At 54.1% G+C, this 17,504-nt stretch overlaps 1 protein-coding gene across 3 annotated transcripts in view; it reads right to left on the bottom strand.

Moving 5' to 3' along the window:
- SYNPO (synaptopodin) overlaps positions 1-15,116 on the bottom strand; it is a 36,630-nt gene extending 21,514 nt beyond the window's left edge. The window contains exon 1 of one of the 3 annotated variants that reach the window (XR_014241734.1): positions 8,867-9,004. Coding sequence is in view for 1 of the 3 variants with exons in the window: in XM_082381473.1 (XP_082237599.1) it covers positions 14,539-14,935 (397 nt within the window). In the remaining 2 variants the exon portion in view is untranslated. Of the gene's footprint in view, positions 1-8,866; positions 9,100-14,538 lie in introns of those variants that run through there. The other 2 variants (XM_082381473.1, XM_082381476.1) reach the window with 2 other exon arrangements.
- Positions 15,117-17,504: the final 2,388 nt, after the last annotated feature.

Genomic DNA, 17,504 nt, shown 5'->3' with positions numbered 1-17,504 from the left:
TCGGCCACCTGATGCTCAAATGTCCCAAGGGATCATGTTGCTGTGGAGAATGTCCCCTTTTCTACCCCTACTGCAGTTAAATAGAAAAGCCATGTAAAACGCCTAGCACAGCACTGTCAACAGGATCAGCCGCTACTGGCATCATCGCTCATCACAGTCATCCGCATCCCTGGCTTCATGCCTTTAGGCTGCTCAGGGGGCAGCTGAGGAGTAGAAGGAAAAGGCCAGACTGGGAGCTTCAGGCCTGGGTTTTAGTCGCAACCTCGTCTCCAACACATTGCGAGGCCTCAGGCAAGTCCTGTCCCCTCTCTGGACCAGATCGGAAACCTGTGGGTGCTGCAGAATTTCTCCGGGAGTGTGTCCAACATGCCGATTCCTGGGCTCCGCCCCAGACCCAGGACCACAGGATATGCACATTAACAGTCTCCCTGAGGGGTTCTGAAGCACAGCTAGGTTGGGGACCCAGTGGGCTTTAGAGCTCATGATTCTATAAATGTGTTTATAAGTAAATGAACATATAGGGAAATGCTTGGAACATAGTCTGGCAAATAGACCCACGTCAACAAAAACTAAGTTTGAGAAAATATATTTACATAAGTAATTATATGTAGTAATCATACACCATCCTTGAGCGTGCACACACTTCTATAGTTTTCCTAGCAGCTTCACATCCATCAGAGAAAGAAGTAGAGCAGGGATTGTGATGCTATTTTAAAGACTAGAAAACTGAGGCAGAGAAAGGTCAAGGGGCCTGGCCAGGATCTCACAGAACACAGGTCTTTGGCTCCCAGCCAGAGTCCTCGGCTCAGCTTCGTGAGATGTGCCACCTCGGGGCCTTGTCACCTCATCCCATAACGTTTTGCCTCCCAGCCCACGGCGGGCGTATTGTGTACACAGCAAACACAGTCCTTCCACTCCGGGTGCACTGACTTCTCCAGTCACTTGGGGTTCACTGACAATGGGACAACCTCAGCCAGTTAATTTCCTTCCAGCTGAAACGCCCTTCTCACTGGGTAGGGCAGGGGGTTCCCAAAGCCCTAATGCTCCACGCTACCATTTGATCTGGAATGGTCTTTCTGTTCCAGCCAACCTGAGTCCAGATCCCACCTGAGCAGATCACTACCTTGTATACGCTAAGCCTCAGTTTCCTCCTCTGCGAAGGGGTCTCCTAATTCCTATCCTTCAGGGTGATTGTGAGGATAAGGTCTTTTGTGCGAAGTACCCAGCATCTGGCCTGCAATGCTGGAGCGCCACTAACTTGCAGGCTAAAGTGTGAGCTCCTGGAAGGCAGGAACCCACACAGTGGTCATCAGGGAGCCCACACCTACCACGTGTCGTATGCTTGATTAATATGCACCCGAATGGGTGAGAAATGAGATATCATCTCGAACTTCTTCCTGATCCCAGCTCATCATTGTCTTTCATGAGCCATTTCCCAGCGTGGGGGCTGGATGCACAGAGCAGAGATGCTCGGGGCCAGAGGGGTGGGTCACGGGTCCTGGGAAGGCACTGATGAAGGCCGCTGGGGAGGGCCGTGTTCTGGGAGACCTGAGTGCAATCCTGTTGACTCAGAGGCATAAATAATGCACTAGCACATTCTCTGCTCGCCATCCTGTCATGCTAAGAATAGCACCGGCTACCCTTTCAGGGATTTCTCAGGGAACAGAGGAGGACACCAAGATGGGGACAAGCAGGAAAAGGCATCGCTAGACTGTGGACCATCAAGCGCCCTTTCTTCAAGCCCACCTTTCCAAACCCATCAAACTGAGGACCCTGGAGGTCTGAGCTGAAAGGGCTCCTGGGGGAACCTGGTCAGGAGAGGCCTGAGGAGACGGGGCACCACCCACCCTCGCCCACTGGGACTGCTTCTTTTCCTCCTCCCTTCTGATGCCCATCCCAATAAAGCCCATGCCCCTAGCCCATACCCCACGATCCCCACCCCCACTCATGTGATGAACAGAGTGGGTGGTTCCCCTCTTAATGTGTTTTCATCTGTAAGACTTTGGAGAGAGAAGAAGATTCTATAGCTTTTAATTTAAAAAAATTTTTTTAACTTTAAAAATGACTGACTTAGTGCTTCTCGTACTTTAATGTACATAGTAATTACTCAGGGTTGTTGTTAAATTGCAGATTCTGATTCAGGAGGTCTGGGGTGCAGCCTCAGAGTCTGCATTTCTAAGAAGCTTCTGGGTGATGCTGATATTGCATACATGATTGCCATACAATGAGTACAGAAAAGCTAGAGCATTTCCCTATAAAATCGATGGAGAAACCGAGGCCCGGAAAGGAAAAGGGATGTCCCCAAAAGCATACAGCAGAGCTGGGCTTCGAACACAGGCCTCCTGAATCCTCTTGGGCTTGGTCCTAGAGGGGCTTTGGGGTTGAGTGGAGGTGCCTGGAGTGGGACAGGGTTCAGGCGGCAGTTCCAGGCAGCAGGAGTCGGTCCGGGGGCAGGCCTTCATTCAGCCGAAAGCTGAACCTCCTGGGAGCCACAGGCTCCCACAAGGCGTAAAAGGAAATAAGAATCCACCTGAACAGAGGCACTCAGCTGAAGCGACTGCAGCCTCCTGCTCAAGATCATGCCCTCATCAGCTTGCATCTGAGGCCTGAGGGACTGGCACCCTCCTGGAAGGCAGGGTGAAACAGGGGGCTATTAAAATGCAAACAAGATCCAGGCAGAGGAAGGTGAGGTCTGAGCACTGTGCATTCAGTCATACTGAGAAGTGGCTGGGGGAGTGCGTGGGGCCGGTGGTGGTGGGGGGGGCCCACTGCACTAACAGGATGGGCATCGGAAGGAAAGCAGAAAAGAAAGGAGGCAAGATCAGCCTCTAAGACCAGCACTAGGAACAGCTCCTTTTTCCTAGGCTTGGCCTCAAACCCCTTTGCAGGCTCCAGGCCCTGCATGACTAGCCCCAGTGCCCCTCCATGCCATGCTGCAGCTCCCCTCATGGTGTTTGCCCTCCCTACACGCCAGCCACGCTGGCCTTCCTTCGAGCGCTCAGACGGGAACTAAGCACTTCGCACCTCAGGGCCTTTGCACTGGCTGCTGCTTTTGCCTAGAACCGTTTCCTCCCATACCCCTCAGTTGTCCCTTTCTGGCCATACTTCTCATCCTTCAGGTATGTTTACAGGTCTCAGGGAGGGTACGCCTGCCCTGGGAGGTCACATTCCTCTGCCACAGCACCCTCTACCTCTCCCCCAAACTCTCATGAGATTTGTAATTCCATTGTTATTTGTTTTAGTGTCAGTCTGCCCTGCCCCATGGTAAGGAGGCCCCGCAGGGCAGGGACCTTGGCTATCATTTCTCTGCTATGTTCCTGCCCCCGTGCCTAGGCCATAGCTGGGCTCAATAAACATTTCCTGACTGAATGAGGGAATAAATGAATAAAAACAGTGAGGACATCTACCTCCATGGTTCCCAGTGACCTCGCTCACCCTGGAGAAGTTGTAAAGGACCAGGACTTGCAAGATTATGTGGGTCTAACCCTCTGCTCTGCTATGCTCCAGCTGAGTGGCCTTCACAGGTCATATCACCTCTCTGAATGGGGAGCGCTGTTTGTCGGGTCTAAATGAGAGGTAGAATCTGGGAAAGGCTCTGAGAGCTAGAAAGAGCTTTAACTGGTAGCTCTACTCATCCGTGTTTGAGGCCCAGAGAGGGAAAGGGCCTCATTTAAGGCCACACAGCCAGTGTGTGGTGACGCCAGACCCCCCGTGGCACAGCTTAAAGCCAACAGGCCCACCCTGGCTCAGTGAGGGCACCATCTGGCTGGAGGCGGGGCAGGGGTGGAGGAGGAGAGGAGAGGAGGTGGCTGGGAGCATCCAGCCTCAGGCCCAGAGCCAGGGTTGGGGTGGGCAGGGCCCCCAGCAGGAGACCTGAGTGGGGCCTGGCAGCTGGGCATAGGGGAGCCAACTGGCTCAAGCTGGGTGGTGACAGGCCTGTTCCACATGCGCGTGACAGTCTATTTTTTAATCAGCACCCTCCCCATCCCCCAACTTCATGTGCCCTCCTAAAGGGTACATAGTAGGAATCATGTCCTGGCTGAGACCAGGGGCCACCTTGGAGATTGGTGGGAGGGTCCCCAAGTCCCATATCTTCACGAAGCCCACAAGTCCTAAGCAGCCCAGAAGGCAGTACAGGAGACTCAGGGAGGCTGTGTGGGCTTGGGCCTGTCCCTGGACTCTCTGACCTCAGTTTACCCTGTCTGTACAGTGATGAGAGTCATGCCAGACTCCATGGCAGTTTATTACAGCTCAGGCTCTTGGGATCCACTCAAGCTTCACTACGCTAATGACGCTCACTTGTCAGGCCCTGGCAGAGCCTCCTTTGCCCACAGCATTCCCAGGGCACACATGATCCTCCCTGACCTACTCCCAGGGGATGAGGGGAGAAGATAAGAGGCTGATCTGGCTCAAGGGTCAACCTCAGAGCCCCAGACCCCAGACCCAGTGAGGCTCCCCCTTCCAGCACCTGAGGGGCAGAGATGATGAGGATCAAAGGGGAAAGAGGTGCGTTATTAAGCACGTGGCTTGGCCCCTCTGAGCCTCTGGCACTCCACCTAAGGCAGGAGAAAGCATGTCGTGCAGGAGTTAAGCACGCGGGCTTTGAGGCCAGACTGCCTAGGTTTGAACCTGGCCAGTTACCAGCTGTGTGACCTTGGGAAGCTCACTTAACCTCTCTGTGCCTCAGTTTCCCATCTGTAAAATGTTGATAATAACAGGACCTACTTCATAGAGTTGGTGACATGTAAAGAACTTAAAACACCCTGGCACATAGTAAGTTACCATAAATGTTAACTATTTTTCAAGAACTTTGGCTTTTACCTATCGAACACTCTTCGTCTCCAAGAGATTTTATTCCAGAGGATTACATGCAAGAGTCTCACGTCAGCCCACTCTCCTGTCTCTGAGGCTCATCCAGCCTGCCCCTTCCTGACCCACCCTGGTGACCACCCTTCCTGCCAGCCCAGTGGCTTTCGTGTCTGTCGAGCTCTTTCACACTCACGATCCCCTTATATCCTTCTTAGTCCATTTCATAGTAGCTCAGAACCAAAGCCTGAGCCCCAGAGGAAGCAAATGATTTGTCCAAGACCACCAGCTCGTTGGCTAAGGCTGGAGGTTCAAGTATCCATTCCTGAAGCTCGATCCAGGCCCTTTTCCACCATACTGTGCCCATCCTCCCACTATCAAACCTGTTCCTGGCTAAACGTCAAAAAGTAACATATACTGAGATATGAGTCTTCAGCGAGTGTCCCTCTTCTCCAGGGCTTGCTATTTTAACAGAGATCAAAACATTATAATACTATTTAATAGGTAATAGTTATTTTTATCATCTCATTTAATTTTCAGAACAACAGTACAAGGTAGGGTCTGTTATTGTTTCTATTTTATAGATGAGGAAACAAAAGCCTAGAAAGGTTATATAACACGCTCAAGATCTCCCAGCAAGCTGGGGAGAGAATCCAGGGGTCCAACCACAGGATCTGTGTATTAGGCTCACAGGAAACAGCTAGTACAGGAGTAGACCGAATTTTGCTTCACTTGAAGAGGCCCTGGGAGGCTGGACAGGGTAGGGTAGGGTAGGGTAGGGTCAACACAGCACCATACTATACTGCCTCACTGAGTGGAAAAGATGAAGCTAGGACGGTGGAATTTCAGGCAGTGGCCAGTTGGTAAAGATTTCATTTCGGAGAGAGAGGGCTTTTGTGAGCCTCTGGAATTACAGGGCCCGGAGACTGTCCCCACATTGACTTCTCTGGCCACACTGGGTAGCGATTGAGCCACAGTGTCCAGGGACAGTTCACAAAGGACTCTGAGCTCACACACACACACAGGCCTGGTAGAGCCCAGCTGCCCCTGTGACCAGATCACAGGCCTGGGTTCCTTTGGGTGGACAGCCTGAAGCCCTGAGGGATGAAGGCATTTTCATAACCTACAGCCAATGCCCACCCCACTTCCTGCCCCCAGCTCTTAGTTTAGACTCTTCACCAGCCTCTGAAACACCCTTCCTCCCAACCAAATCCCTCCCATTCTTCTAGACCCAAGTTCTGGACATGCCAACTCCACAAAAGGCAGCCATGACCACACCTTCAAATAACATTCAGGGTGCTGATCCAGTGTCACCTCCAGAGAGAGGCCTTCCCTAACCACCAAGACAAAGACCCCCTCTAAGTGTTCTTCATCTTAGCAATGGCTTTTTGTTTGTTTTTCATGCTACTTTTATCTATCTGAAACTATCTTGCTGAATTCTTTGCTTCCCTTTTTTTTGCCTATTTCCCCAATTAAAAAGCAATCTTGAGGGCAGGGACCGGTCTATCTTGTTCACTATTGTAACCCCAGTGCCTAAGGATCCACGTACCCATTGCTAGACAGGGACACTGAGGTCCATAGAGGGCAAGGGATTCACCCAAGGTCATACAGCAAGCAAGTGGCAGAGGTTGGCCTAGCACCTGCAACTCTGCACTATGGCCCAGGGCACTTGGCCTGTCCCCATCCCCACCCCAGTTGACCCTCTGTTGGCCTATCTTGTCCCTGCCTTCACACTACAGTGGGGCCAGGGCCTGCCAGTCCTTGACAACAGTGTCCCTCCACTGCCCCAGGGGCCTTCGGTGCCCCAATCTGGGCAGCCCAGCCTGCTTCCCCCTCTGTCCCTCCCTTCCTGGCATCAGCATCTCCGATGAGCTCATGTCTGGAAGCCTGGGAGCTGCCCTGAAGGAAAAGGTGCCTCCCAGGCCGGGCCCCTAGGCCTGGAGGTGTGTTCAGCCTTGTGGGATGGCAGCCCTGGCCGGTGGAGAAAGTGTGATGACCCCTGCCCAGCCCAGCGCCCAGGGCTGTGCAGTGGGCTCAGGGAGACACGTGTCATCCAGGGAGATAGAGCATGACTAGGGGTAGAGAGGAGATGGAGAAAAGGCTCCTCCTGTGCTTCTCCCATCTCTCCAGGTGCTCCTCTGCCACACTGGCCCCTCCTGCTTGTCAAGGAGCTGCTCTGTCCCAAGGAAAGGGGGCTCTGCTGCCTTCTCCTCACAGAACCACCCTGAGCAAATCTCTTCCCCTCCCCGGCCTCAGTCTCCCCAACTCTAAAATGGGGAGATTAGATAAAATGCTGACTGAAGAGGCTAGGGATCAGTTGGGAACCAGGCACCAAATGCCACAGGATTTTTTTCTTTTTTCTTTATTTTATTTTATTTTTTACCTTAGGGGAAAGGCAGCAGACAACAAGGGAGGGAAGGAGTTCACAGGCCTTATTTTGATAATGTAAATGCTGATTCCAACCACAGTTTAATTTAGGTACTAGTCTGGGGGCGGGGAACAGGGGTGGGGGGTGGGGGGAGCTGTTCCAAGGCCTGCAAAGTGGCGATGGGGAGCCAAGGTGGCATAGCAGCAAACAATTTGCTTTTGGGAAGTTCTCTGAATATCAAACTAGAATTATCCTAGTCCATTCCCCTCGTTGTACAGATAAGGAAAGAGAGGAAGAGGAACCAACCCAAGATCCCACAGGGAGACAGAGGCAGGTGTTCCCCCACCTCCCAAGCAAACGAAGCATTTTCGCCTCCCTTGAGGTCCCATTCCACTGCCTGAGATAATACAGCAAGCACTGGAGGAGCAAGAGGCCATCAGTTTGCTTGTGGTGCTGTCCCCCAACACAGGGTGGGGGTCCGGCCTGGCCTTGGTGACAGTCAGGCTGGCACCAGCAAGGCTTACAGTGCCCTACCCCAGCGTACCCTAGTCCCTCTAATCAGCATCCTGCCTCATCCTAATCGTGCAACATGACAGGGGTGGGGCAACCTCCGACTGCCCCTACAGCCACTACCAGTGCTGCTGTCTCCAATGCAGTTAGCCCCTCAGGGGCCACCCACCCACCCTCTCACTGGGAGCCAGAGAGGGCAGGAGGCTTGCCCCAAGATCACAGAGCAAGGTGGTTTACTCCAGTGCCACCTGCCACTCAGGGTAGGACGGGGACTGGGGCGCATGCCGCTTCCCCACTTGTCCCTGCTCTTGTCCCTGTGAACAACCCAGACATGGAACATGGGAGGTCCTGTCCCCATCCAGAGTTAGCCTATAACTTGGGGTGGAGGTGGGGAGGAGGGAGACCTTTTCTCCCGAGTTCTCAGAAAGGTCCTCTCCGGGCTCTGGATGGAGCCCCCTGATTCCACGGTGTAATGGTTAGATAGGAGCCCCGCCCTTCACCTCTAGGGCCTCCGCGCTCACCTTGGGGCAAACTGTGAGAATGCGGTGAAGAGCCCTTAGGACAGTTACCCCTCTCCCCCACAGGCACGCAGGAAAGGCCTCGATTTCCCCAGGTGGGGCTCGCGCCGGTGTTCCCCGCGGTCTGCGGGTTCCGCGTCCTGCGTGCCTCGCCCTCACAGCCGGACCCGGGCGCCCCGCCCGCGGGAAGGGGTGAGGGCGCGGGCCCAGCACACGCCGTTCCCGCTGCCCCACAGGCGCCCATGTTGGTCAACCCCCCGGGAGAGCCCAACCCGCCACTTCCCGGAGTCAAGCCGTTCCCCCCCTTCCCCAGAGCGGGCCGGGGGGCGCAGACCCGCGGGCCCGCGGCTGCCCCGGCCGCGATCTGCTTGCGGGCTGGGGCTCGAGGGCTGGAGCTCCCACGCAGCCCGGCTTCGGGGCGTCCTCCCGCTGCTGAGCTGCCGCGGAGCTTCGAGATTTCCCCAGGTCCCCGCCTCCACCCCACCGTACAGGTGGGGAAACTGAGGCCCAGAGTGTAGCAGCGACTCGGCCAAGGTCACCCTGCGTGTGGGGACTGGAGCCCAGACGTGCCATCTCCACGGGCGGCACCTAGACCGGCACAGGTGGGAAGGGGCGAGGCTCGCTCGGCACCGTCACCCCTGCCCGGCCGGCGCCCCTCACTCACCTCCAGCCTCCGCGCGCGGTCCCCGAGCTCACCGGCGCCGCCACCTCCGCGCACCTGGCCACGTCCGTCAGCGCGCCCCGCCCCGATCGAGACCCCCGCCGCCCCCCCCGCGCCGGGCGCCCCCTCCGAACCTCCGCCACAGCCCACTCCACCGCCTAGCAGGCTGCTCCGGGACCGGGAGCCGGGAGAGCTGGGCGGGCTGGCGAGCCACGCTCCTGCCGCCCGCTCCCCGGGGCCCTAGCGCCGCCCTTCCCTCCCGCCCCGCCCAGCCCAGCCCAGCCCAGCCCTCGGAGGTGCGACTCCCTCCGCCACGGGCTAGGCCTCCCGTCTCCCCTCGGGTCCCGTCTCTCTCCCTCTTTCCTCTCCCTGGCCTCACTCTCTGCTGCCTGATTGTCTGTCTCTCTGTTTCCTCCTCAATTTTTGTGTCTCTCGATGGGTCCCTGAATCCTTCTGCTTTCTCTTTCACTCAGTTTCTTCATGTCTCTCCCATCTATTTCATCCCCCCCCTTTCCTCTATCCTTCCCACTAACCCCATTTTAAGTCTGTCTTTGTGAGTCCCCATAACTGACACCACCTCCCATCTCCCCAGCCCGTTTCCTTTCAGACCCAGATGCAGTACCCTCTTAGGCCCATCCTCTCCCTCCTCAGCCCCAGTAACTAGAATAACTGTCTAGGACTTAGGCAGGTAGGACTGCCTAAGTAGGCCTTGGCAAATGGAGGTTGAGGAAGGTTGTCACCTCCCAGGCAGTCTGGGGCCATCCACTGTCTTAACTAGTGGGCCAGCAACAACAAGGGCAGTGACGTTCAGAGCCCCATGGCAAGGGTCATTGTGCATCAGAATCTAGTGGGGATGCTGTGAAAAGTCAAGATTTCCACAATCAGGTGCCCCCTCCCAGTGGTGGAGGGGCTAGCAATGGGCTTGGAAACTGGGCTGATAAGAAGCACCCTTCACGCCCCCAACAATTCTGAAACAAAGCACTTGGAAAAACGCTGTCCTGGGTTTTCACCGAAGTTTCCCTGGGTTCCAAGTACCCCACCCCTTTAACCAGGGTGGTTCCACTTCTGTGTCCTTTATGTCAAGGTTCTGTGTTTAGATTTCTGCCAGAGGAAGTTGGAAATGTGCTGATATAAGCCCACTCACCCAAGGTTCTGTGAAATGCCGAGGTGCAAGTGGCCTGGTTTTGAGACGTCCCCTGTCACCAGTGGGTGGGCTTAGAGTGCATGGGGTCAGGTGACAGAAGGGACAAACCCCTTCCCTGGCTGCTGACCCTCTGCTTGGCTTCATGGCTTCAGAGAATCCCTCTGACCCGGTGGCTGCTCTTGTGCTGGGGCTGTCCCAGGTGACAGTGGGGGGTGGGGTGGAGGTGGGCACTGAAGGGGTCCTGGGGATTCGCATCAGGCAGGGTATTGCCTGCTCTGTGAGTGCACGTGCTATAGCCCAGCCTGTGAGAAACCAGGAAACAAACTGTGTGGGAGAGAGAAAGAGAGAGAGAGAGGGAGGGAGGCTAGGATTACTGTGTGGGTGGGTATGAAAGTGAAAGAGATGGGAGAAAGGAAGGACAGAAAGTGGTTCGGTCTGTATGTGGGTATGTGACAGTGGGTGTGCAGAGTGGATATGCCTGTAGGAGAGAGTGTGTGCATGCAAGAGAGATTGCACAGTGTAGGTGTGTGAGCAAAAGAAAATGGAGAAAGGAACATGCTTTTAACCTGTATCTAAGGGAGGGAATACGTGTGCTTGTATGTTTTCAGGTGGGACTGCTATGTATGCAAATCTGACACATGTGTCCACATGTGAAAGTTAAGCATGCATGGGTGAGGGGGGTGTCTGTGGGAGGGTGTGTGCCAATGTCTACCCCATGCACGGGTGTGTTGGTGTCTGAGAGCATGCATATGTGTGCAGTTGTGAATATATACACATGAGCGTTTGCATAAGAACATGGTGTGTAGACATCATTGTACATACACATGTGTTTGTAGGGAGTGTGAGCGAGTATGTGTGGGTACACGTGTGAGGTCTATGAGAACCTGTGAGCCCTGCTCCTACACCATCACCCTTATTAGAGTCACCGTGTTCGGGGAGGGGAGGGAGAGTGGGCAGCACCTTGCCGCTCTGTCTGCCCTCTTTTCCACGGGCCTGAGGAGCAGGGGCCTTGTCCTTGGCCCAGGGATCAGCTCTCATCATGGGCGCTGACTCCTCTTCTTCAACACGATAGACATGGCCAGGGGCAGGGCTCCTCTGACAACCCAGATCCACACCCCCATCTCCACCCCAAAGGCTTGGAGCAGTGTCCACTGGAGTTGGAAAGGTCTCCAAATTCTCCAGATAACCTGGACCCCCAGAACAATGGTCTGGAGAGGAGGGAAGGTGGGAATTCCAAAGCCACGGGCAGAGGAGGGGCTGGATTGGCAGTGGATCCCATGTCTCCCTGCGTGTCTCCAAGGAGGAGGGGGTATGGCTTGTCCACCATCCCTCAGAGTCTGAACAACCTTTCCCCAGCCCCAGGTGGGTAGAAGAACACAGCCTGCTGCCTTGTCTCCATGGAGACAAGGCAGCACAGAGGGTGGTTGAAAGCATGGGCCAGACCTCCCAGGGTTCAAATCTCAGCTCCTCCACCCTCTGGCCTGATACTTTGACAAGTCACCTAAACTTGTTATGCCTTAGTTTCCTCATCTGTCAAACAGATAAGAAAATTATGAACTTCAGAGGGTTGTTTAGAGGATGAAAAGAAATAACCCATGCAAAGCATTTAACACAGGGCCTGGCAGCTGAATTGAGGGGCAGAAACCCTGGGTTCCAGCTATAGCTTTGCCACCAGCTTACTGTGTGACCTTGGACAATTCACTTGCCATCTCTGGACTTAGGAATCTCCACAAGATTATCTATAGAATAATCTCAATAAGCCCTGCCAGTTATGACCACCTGAGACTTTGTGGGAAGTACAGCCTGGGTCTCTCTTGGTGAGCTATGGACTAACCAGCGCTGATGAGGAGCCCTATGGGACACTTTCCTTCCCACGTATCTTCTCTCAAGTTGGCAGCAGCTGATAGGAGGAAACTTGAGCTGCAGGCTGCTGCCCACCTCATCTCTTTGCATCCCCTGACCCTTCAGCCTGCCAAGGACCCCATTCTGCCCTGCTCAGCTGGTACTCAGGCCTTAGCAAAATGTCACTGGAACCCACCCACCCCCCCAAGTGGTGAATACCCAAGGCAGAAGATGCCGTGACCCATAGTTAAAACTGTCAAGGAGCACTCAAGAGAGGCAGGTATAATTGCGGAAGGATGGGTGTAACTGTCTGAAGATGCTTATAATCCTTTGGCAGTAATGGGAGGAAGTTTTAAAAGGACGCCTTAATCTGCTAATAACCTGGCAGCTCCACAGGCCTCTTCCCTCTGCGTAGAGAGAAGGGACTCTGGCCACTCCCTTTCTCAAGGGAGCAGAAAGGCCAGTGTAGGCTCTGACCCAAGACCACCCAGGTTTCTACTCTCTCGCAAGACCCAGCTTCCTTTCTGCCTCCACTTCTGAGAAGTCTCCCCTGCCCACTCCATCCTCCTAAGGTTACTCCTACCTCTTCTGTCCCTAGAAATGTTCAGGACAGAACTAGATAACCATCTGGCTAGATGTTAAAGAGAGGAATGAACCAGACTGTGAGCAAGAAGAACAAGACCATAGTCTCAGCTCCAGCGCTGACTGTGACCTTGGGCAAGGGACGTAAGTCTCTGAGCCTCAGTTGCCTCACCTGTACAATGGGGAGAATAATAGCTGCCTTGAAAGGCTAGAGTAAGATCAACAAGAATGAGATACCATGAAATGGGCCAGCTCTGTGTGAGAAGCCAGCAGGAGTCAGTACTGGTAGTTTCTCCATATATGGTCTCTTCCCCTCAAGGGTGTCAGCAGTCAGCACTTGCCCGTGTAGATCCAGAGCACAGTGGTAGCCAAGAGCAAAGCCCCACATTCAAAACACTGTGATTGAATCATGGCTTTGCAGCTTGCTGGCCATGAGTCTTGGACAAGTCACTTATATTCTCTGAGCCTCAGTCTTCTCTTCTGTATAATGGAGATAGTAACAGTATGTCCCTTATGGGGATTGTTATGTGATTAAATGAAGTGATATGTGTAGAGCTCTTAGCACAGTGGACTTGGCACATGAGGGCTCAACAAAGAATAGCTCTTGTATTGTTGCGCTGACGATGATCATTTTAGTTGTTATCAACATCCCTTACCTGCTTATCTAGATTACCCTACAACCTCCCGATAGCTCTATGAGGTAGATAGGGCTCATATTTTTATTTTATTTTCACAGATGAAGAAACTGGGAAGGGATTTTTGGGGGCTTGGCTAGTTGCATCAGGTCCAGAACCAGCACCCATGTCTCCTGACCCCCAGCCATGGTCTGTGAGAGGGAAGGGAGCAGGTCCTGAGGCTTCCGGCTCTAGGGGACCTGGATTTGGGTCGACTCTGGTGTGGAGGCCTGTCTCCAAGTTCAAGGCTGCTGGATCCTCCTGGGATCCTCCTCCTTCCTACCCCAAATGCATTGAAGGCCCCTCCTTGTTCCTGCCTGGTTCCCTGTGTGACCCAAGCCTGGGGGCCAGGGGGATGGGGAATGGTGCCCGTGGGGGGTGGTCAGAGCCTGGAGAGAATTATTTCGGAAAAGAGAGTGGGTGGGAGGCTGGTGAGACGCCAGGCTGGGTGTCAGCGACGCCTGCACAGAAATGAAGTGCTCCTTCAGTTTCCTGACGCACAAGCCCTCCCAGGCCTGTGTCCCCCGCACGCCCTGCGCCCCCGGGATCTTCTGGCAGCGGCTCCCACCTGAGCGAGCATGGCCCGGCTCATGTCCTCCCCATCTGGACCCACTTCAGCGTTGCCATGGACCCAGCGGTGGAGGTGATTCAGTGTGGGTTTCCCTGTCCCGCCCTGCTCTGCCGACTCTTGCCGCCTGTGGGAAATTGATCTTCCTTCCTTCCTTCCTTCTGTGCCATGCACACCGAGCTCTCCCCTACACAATGTCATTGAGTCATCAGTGCAGCCCAGGTGATGTGCCTCTGTCGCCTCTAACAGATGGGAAACCAAGGCCTGGATGAGGAATGTGGGCTCGGCTCAGCCACCGACAGGCCGAGTGACCTGGAGCAGTCTCTTCCTCACTCTGGGCCTCAGTTTTCCCACCTGTAAAATTAGGAGGTCGGTTTAGATCAAAGGCTCAGTCTCTACCTCAAAAGCACCATGAGGGCAGGGACCACATCTGTTTCACCCCGTGCTGCACCCCCAGCACCCGCAAGTAGTTGGCACTTAGTATGTTCAGCAAGGTGGTCCTGCCCCATCAGTTGCTCAGACTCTAAGGTCATTTGTTACCACGAATGATCAAAGGGCAGACAAGAGTGAGCGATGGGCTTTTTTTAACCAAGCCCTTTCTGCTTGGCTCCCGTGGCTTTCTCTTGCTGCCTTCTCACGTGCCCTCTTTGGCAGAGAAAAGAGTGGACTTAGATGTGGTACAGCTGGAATGACACGTATGGAACAGCCTCCCCTGTCTCTCCACAGCTGTTAATCTGGGCAGGCCCGTGGGACTCTGATGGTCTCTTGTGTACCACGGGAAAATATGGTCAGGAGTGCCTGTGTTAAGGACCTGTGGGGTCCCCCATGACTCTGGCAGTCCAGGGGGAAAGGGCCATGAGCTTACCTGGTTTCTGGGCAACCCTGGGCCCAGGGCTGGGGCTGAGGCTGGCTGTCATCACCTGCTGGGCCTTCACCGTGTCCCAGTCCTGGCTGGCTCTGTTGTCATGCTGGGAACCCCCTTGTACCTCCCTGGAGCACCTGGGTGACTGGATGCCCCAGGCTCTGGGAAGCTGTGGTGCCCCTTGGGTGGCTCTGCAGGCGTTGTCCTCACTCCTTCTGGCCACTTCGTTTTCCTCCAAGTCCGTGAGCCCCGCCTCTCCCTGTAGGCCCTCCTCGCCGCCGCTCTCCTCGGCTTCCAAGGCCAGACACCTGTAGCTCCCGTCAGGAAGCCCAAATGTGCAGGGGGAGGACTTGCCTTCGCTGGGCCCCAGGGGCGGGGGTGGGAGGTGAGGGCCCAGCATGGTGCTGCCTCTCCTCAGGAGCACAGAGAAGCTGGCGCCTGGGCTGAGGCCCGGACTGGAGGCTCCGAGTAAGCCCTGGTGTCTGCTCTTCTCGGGGCCTTCTCTGGCTCTCTGCAGCCCTGCCTTCCTCAGCCGACTCACAGAGCTGGAATGGGGTCCAACTGCTAGACTTCCTGGACGGGGTGGGTGGTGGACCCCCAAGCCCTCCTCCTTAACCCGTCTCTCGTCTGTGAGGCCTCCCCTTCAAGATGATCTGTCTGCAGAGGGAGAAAAGAAACAGTGCATGAGACGGTTCGCTGCGTGTTCCAGGCTGAGTCTCTGAGACCACTTTAGGGGAACCCTGAGAACTGAACTGACTGGGGTTTGGGGTACGGGTCTCAACGTGTCCATAGGAAAGTCCCAAGCTTCAGTCATTTGACATCCCAAATTTTTGCCCCAATTTTTGCCATATACTTATGCCACTTACACTTTATTTGCTTAATATCCTTCCATAAATCAACTTTAAATAACTTACTTCTATTACTTTAGACTTATCTTAAGCAATAATTGCAGAGAAACCACAAATATGTTGTGCTAAGTCATTTTCCCCCTTAATACACATTAAATAAATACCTAGTTATTTAAAAATATTTATCTGGGCACCTCCTAGAAAAAATTCTCTCATGTGTCACCAAAGGTACATATGCCACAAGGAATCACAGCAATGGTGGCGCAGAGGGTGCAAGACTGGGGCCAGGACCCCCTGAGGAGGCTGTGCACCAAGGGATGTGGTGCAGTGATGTGCTTACATGCCCAGGCTTTGAGCTAGAATCCCACCTCTGCCCCCTGTGTGGTGGGCAACAAGTCCCATGACCTTTGTGGACCTCAGCTTCCCCATCTGTAAAATAGGAACTGTAATATTTCCATCATAGTGTTGCAATGAGGATTAGGTGAGAAAATGCATGCAGAGGACTTAGGACAGTTTCTGAGACATAACTTAATACATGTTGACTATTCTTTCATTCCACCAAAAACTTTTGAGCTCCTGTTTACATTTTAGACACCATAAAATGTACTGGGGCTACAGTGGGACTAAAGAAGACGTGGTACTCTGGTTTGTGAAGCCTTCAAATCTGGTGGGGAGAGCTGTGAATGACAACAGGGACAATAATAATAACAGTATGATTATTTAGAAATGTTAAAAATGATGGCAATCCAGGAGAGAGGAGATGGAGTCTTTCTATAGGGATGTGCGGAGGGGATAGATGGGAGAGAAACTTGGGTGGAAGAATTGGCTGGGCGGGGAGGCAGATGGAGAGTGGGTGTGAAGGAAGAGGGAGGAGGCTAAGATGCAGCCCAGTTCGTCACTCTGGTGACAGCGTGATTTCGTTAATAGAGATCAGGAATAAATGGTAAGGAGCAGGTGTTCAGGGGAGCAGGGAGATGAGTTTGATTTGGGATTTCCGGGGGAGATGAGCACGGTCAGCTCCACATGGAGGCCTGAAGAGCAGGGGAGAGGTGCAGGTTGGAGACAAAGATTTAAAAATAATTTGTGGAGGTCCCAGGCAGAGGTGGGCAAGATGCCCCAGGATGGGCAGGTAGAGCTTAAGTCAGGGTCAGTGACCAATTGCACTCGGGAGGAAACCTTGAAGTTTATAGACATTGGTAAACAGATCTGGGATTCCACCACTGCTTAGCTGTGTGAACTCTGAAGAATCTGAACTCTCTGAATGTCACTTATCCTGTTATAAAACAGAAAGAGAAGAATCCCCCCACCTCCTACTGGCTGCCCCATGGGCGGTGAGAATCCTGAGAATTGTTAAAGGCTGTGGATGTTGGTGACCTCAGGGCCTGGGCTGACCTCTGCTGCTGTGGTACCTGGAGGCCATGCCTCTGCCCACAGGCAGGGTCAGGCATCCCCCACCCCAGTAGGCTCCTATGATGGAGGTACTGTTATTATCCCATTTTGAAGGTGGAGAAATTGAGTATCAGAGAGGCGAAGTGACTTCTGGCCTAAGTCACACAGCTAGTAAGCGATAAGGCTGGTCTCTGAACCCAGCTCTGGCACCTTGACCGTGATGGTGGACACAGAGAAGAGAGGTTCCAGAGCCTCATTCATCTCCAGATTCCTTCTCACTCGCCAGCTGCTGCCAGATTTCTGCCATTAGAATTTCAAAGAATCTTAGAATCTCACGAAGGGCCAGTAGAATTCTGAAGAGACCTAAGTGGCTGTTTGACCTTGGGCAGGGGCCTTCTGCACTCGAGTCGGTTTGCCCAAAGGCACCATGGTGGGCTCGAGCCAGATGATGCTGGAGGGTCCAGCCAGCCCTGGCATTGCAGGATGCCATGATTCTAAGCCTTTGGAGCCCTCCATCGCCACCGCCACCCGCCCCACCATGGAGCCAGATGGCAGGAGGCAGGAGTGGGTGTGGGGGGCAGGGCTCCCTGGGACGCCCCACGGGGCCTCGCCTCACTCTATGCCTGCTTCTGTTTTGCTGTATTTGACGGTGGCCACGGTTTCCAGGAAAGAAGACAGAGGCGGAAAAGTTAACTTTCCGCCACCCACACAAATATTTTTGGCCGGCGTTGT

Source organism: Balaenoptera borealis (genome assembly GCF_965194805.1).
Source record: "Balaenoptera borealis genome assembly, chromosome: 2".
NCBI lineage: Eukaryota > Metazoa > Chordata > Mammalia > Artiodactyla > Balaenopteridae > Balaenoptera > Balaenoptera borealis.
The sequence above is the reverse complement of the archived record's forward strand: the minus strand, read 5'-3'. Positions and strand labels throughout refer to the sequence as shown.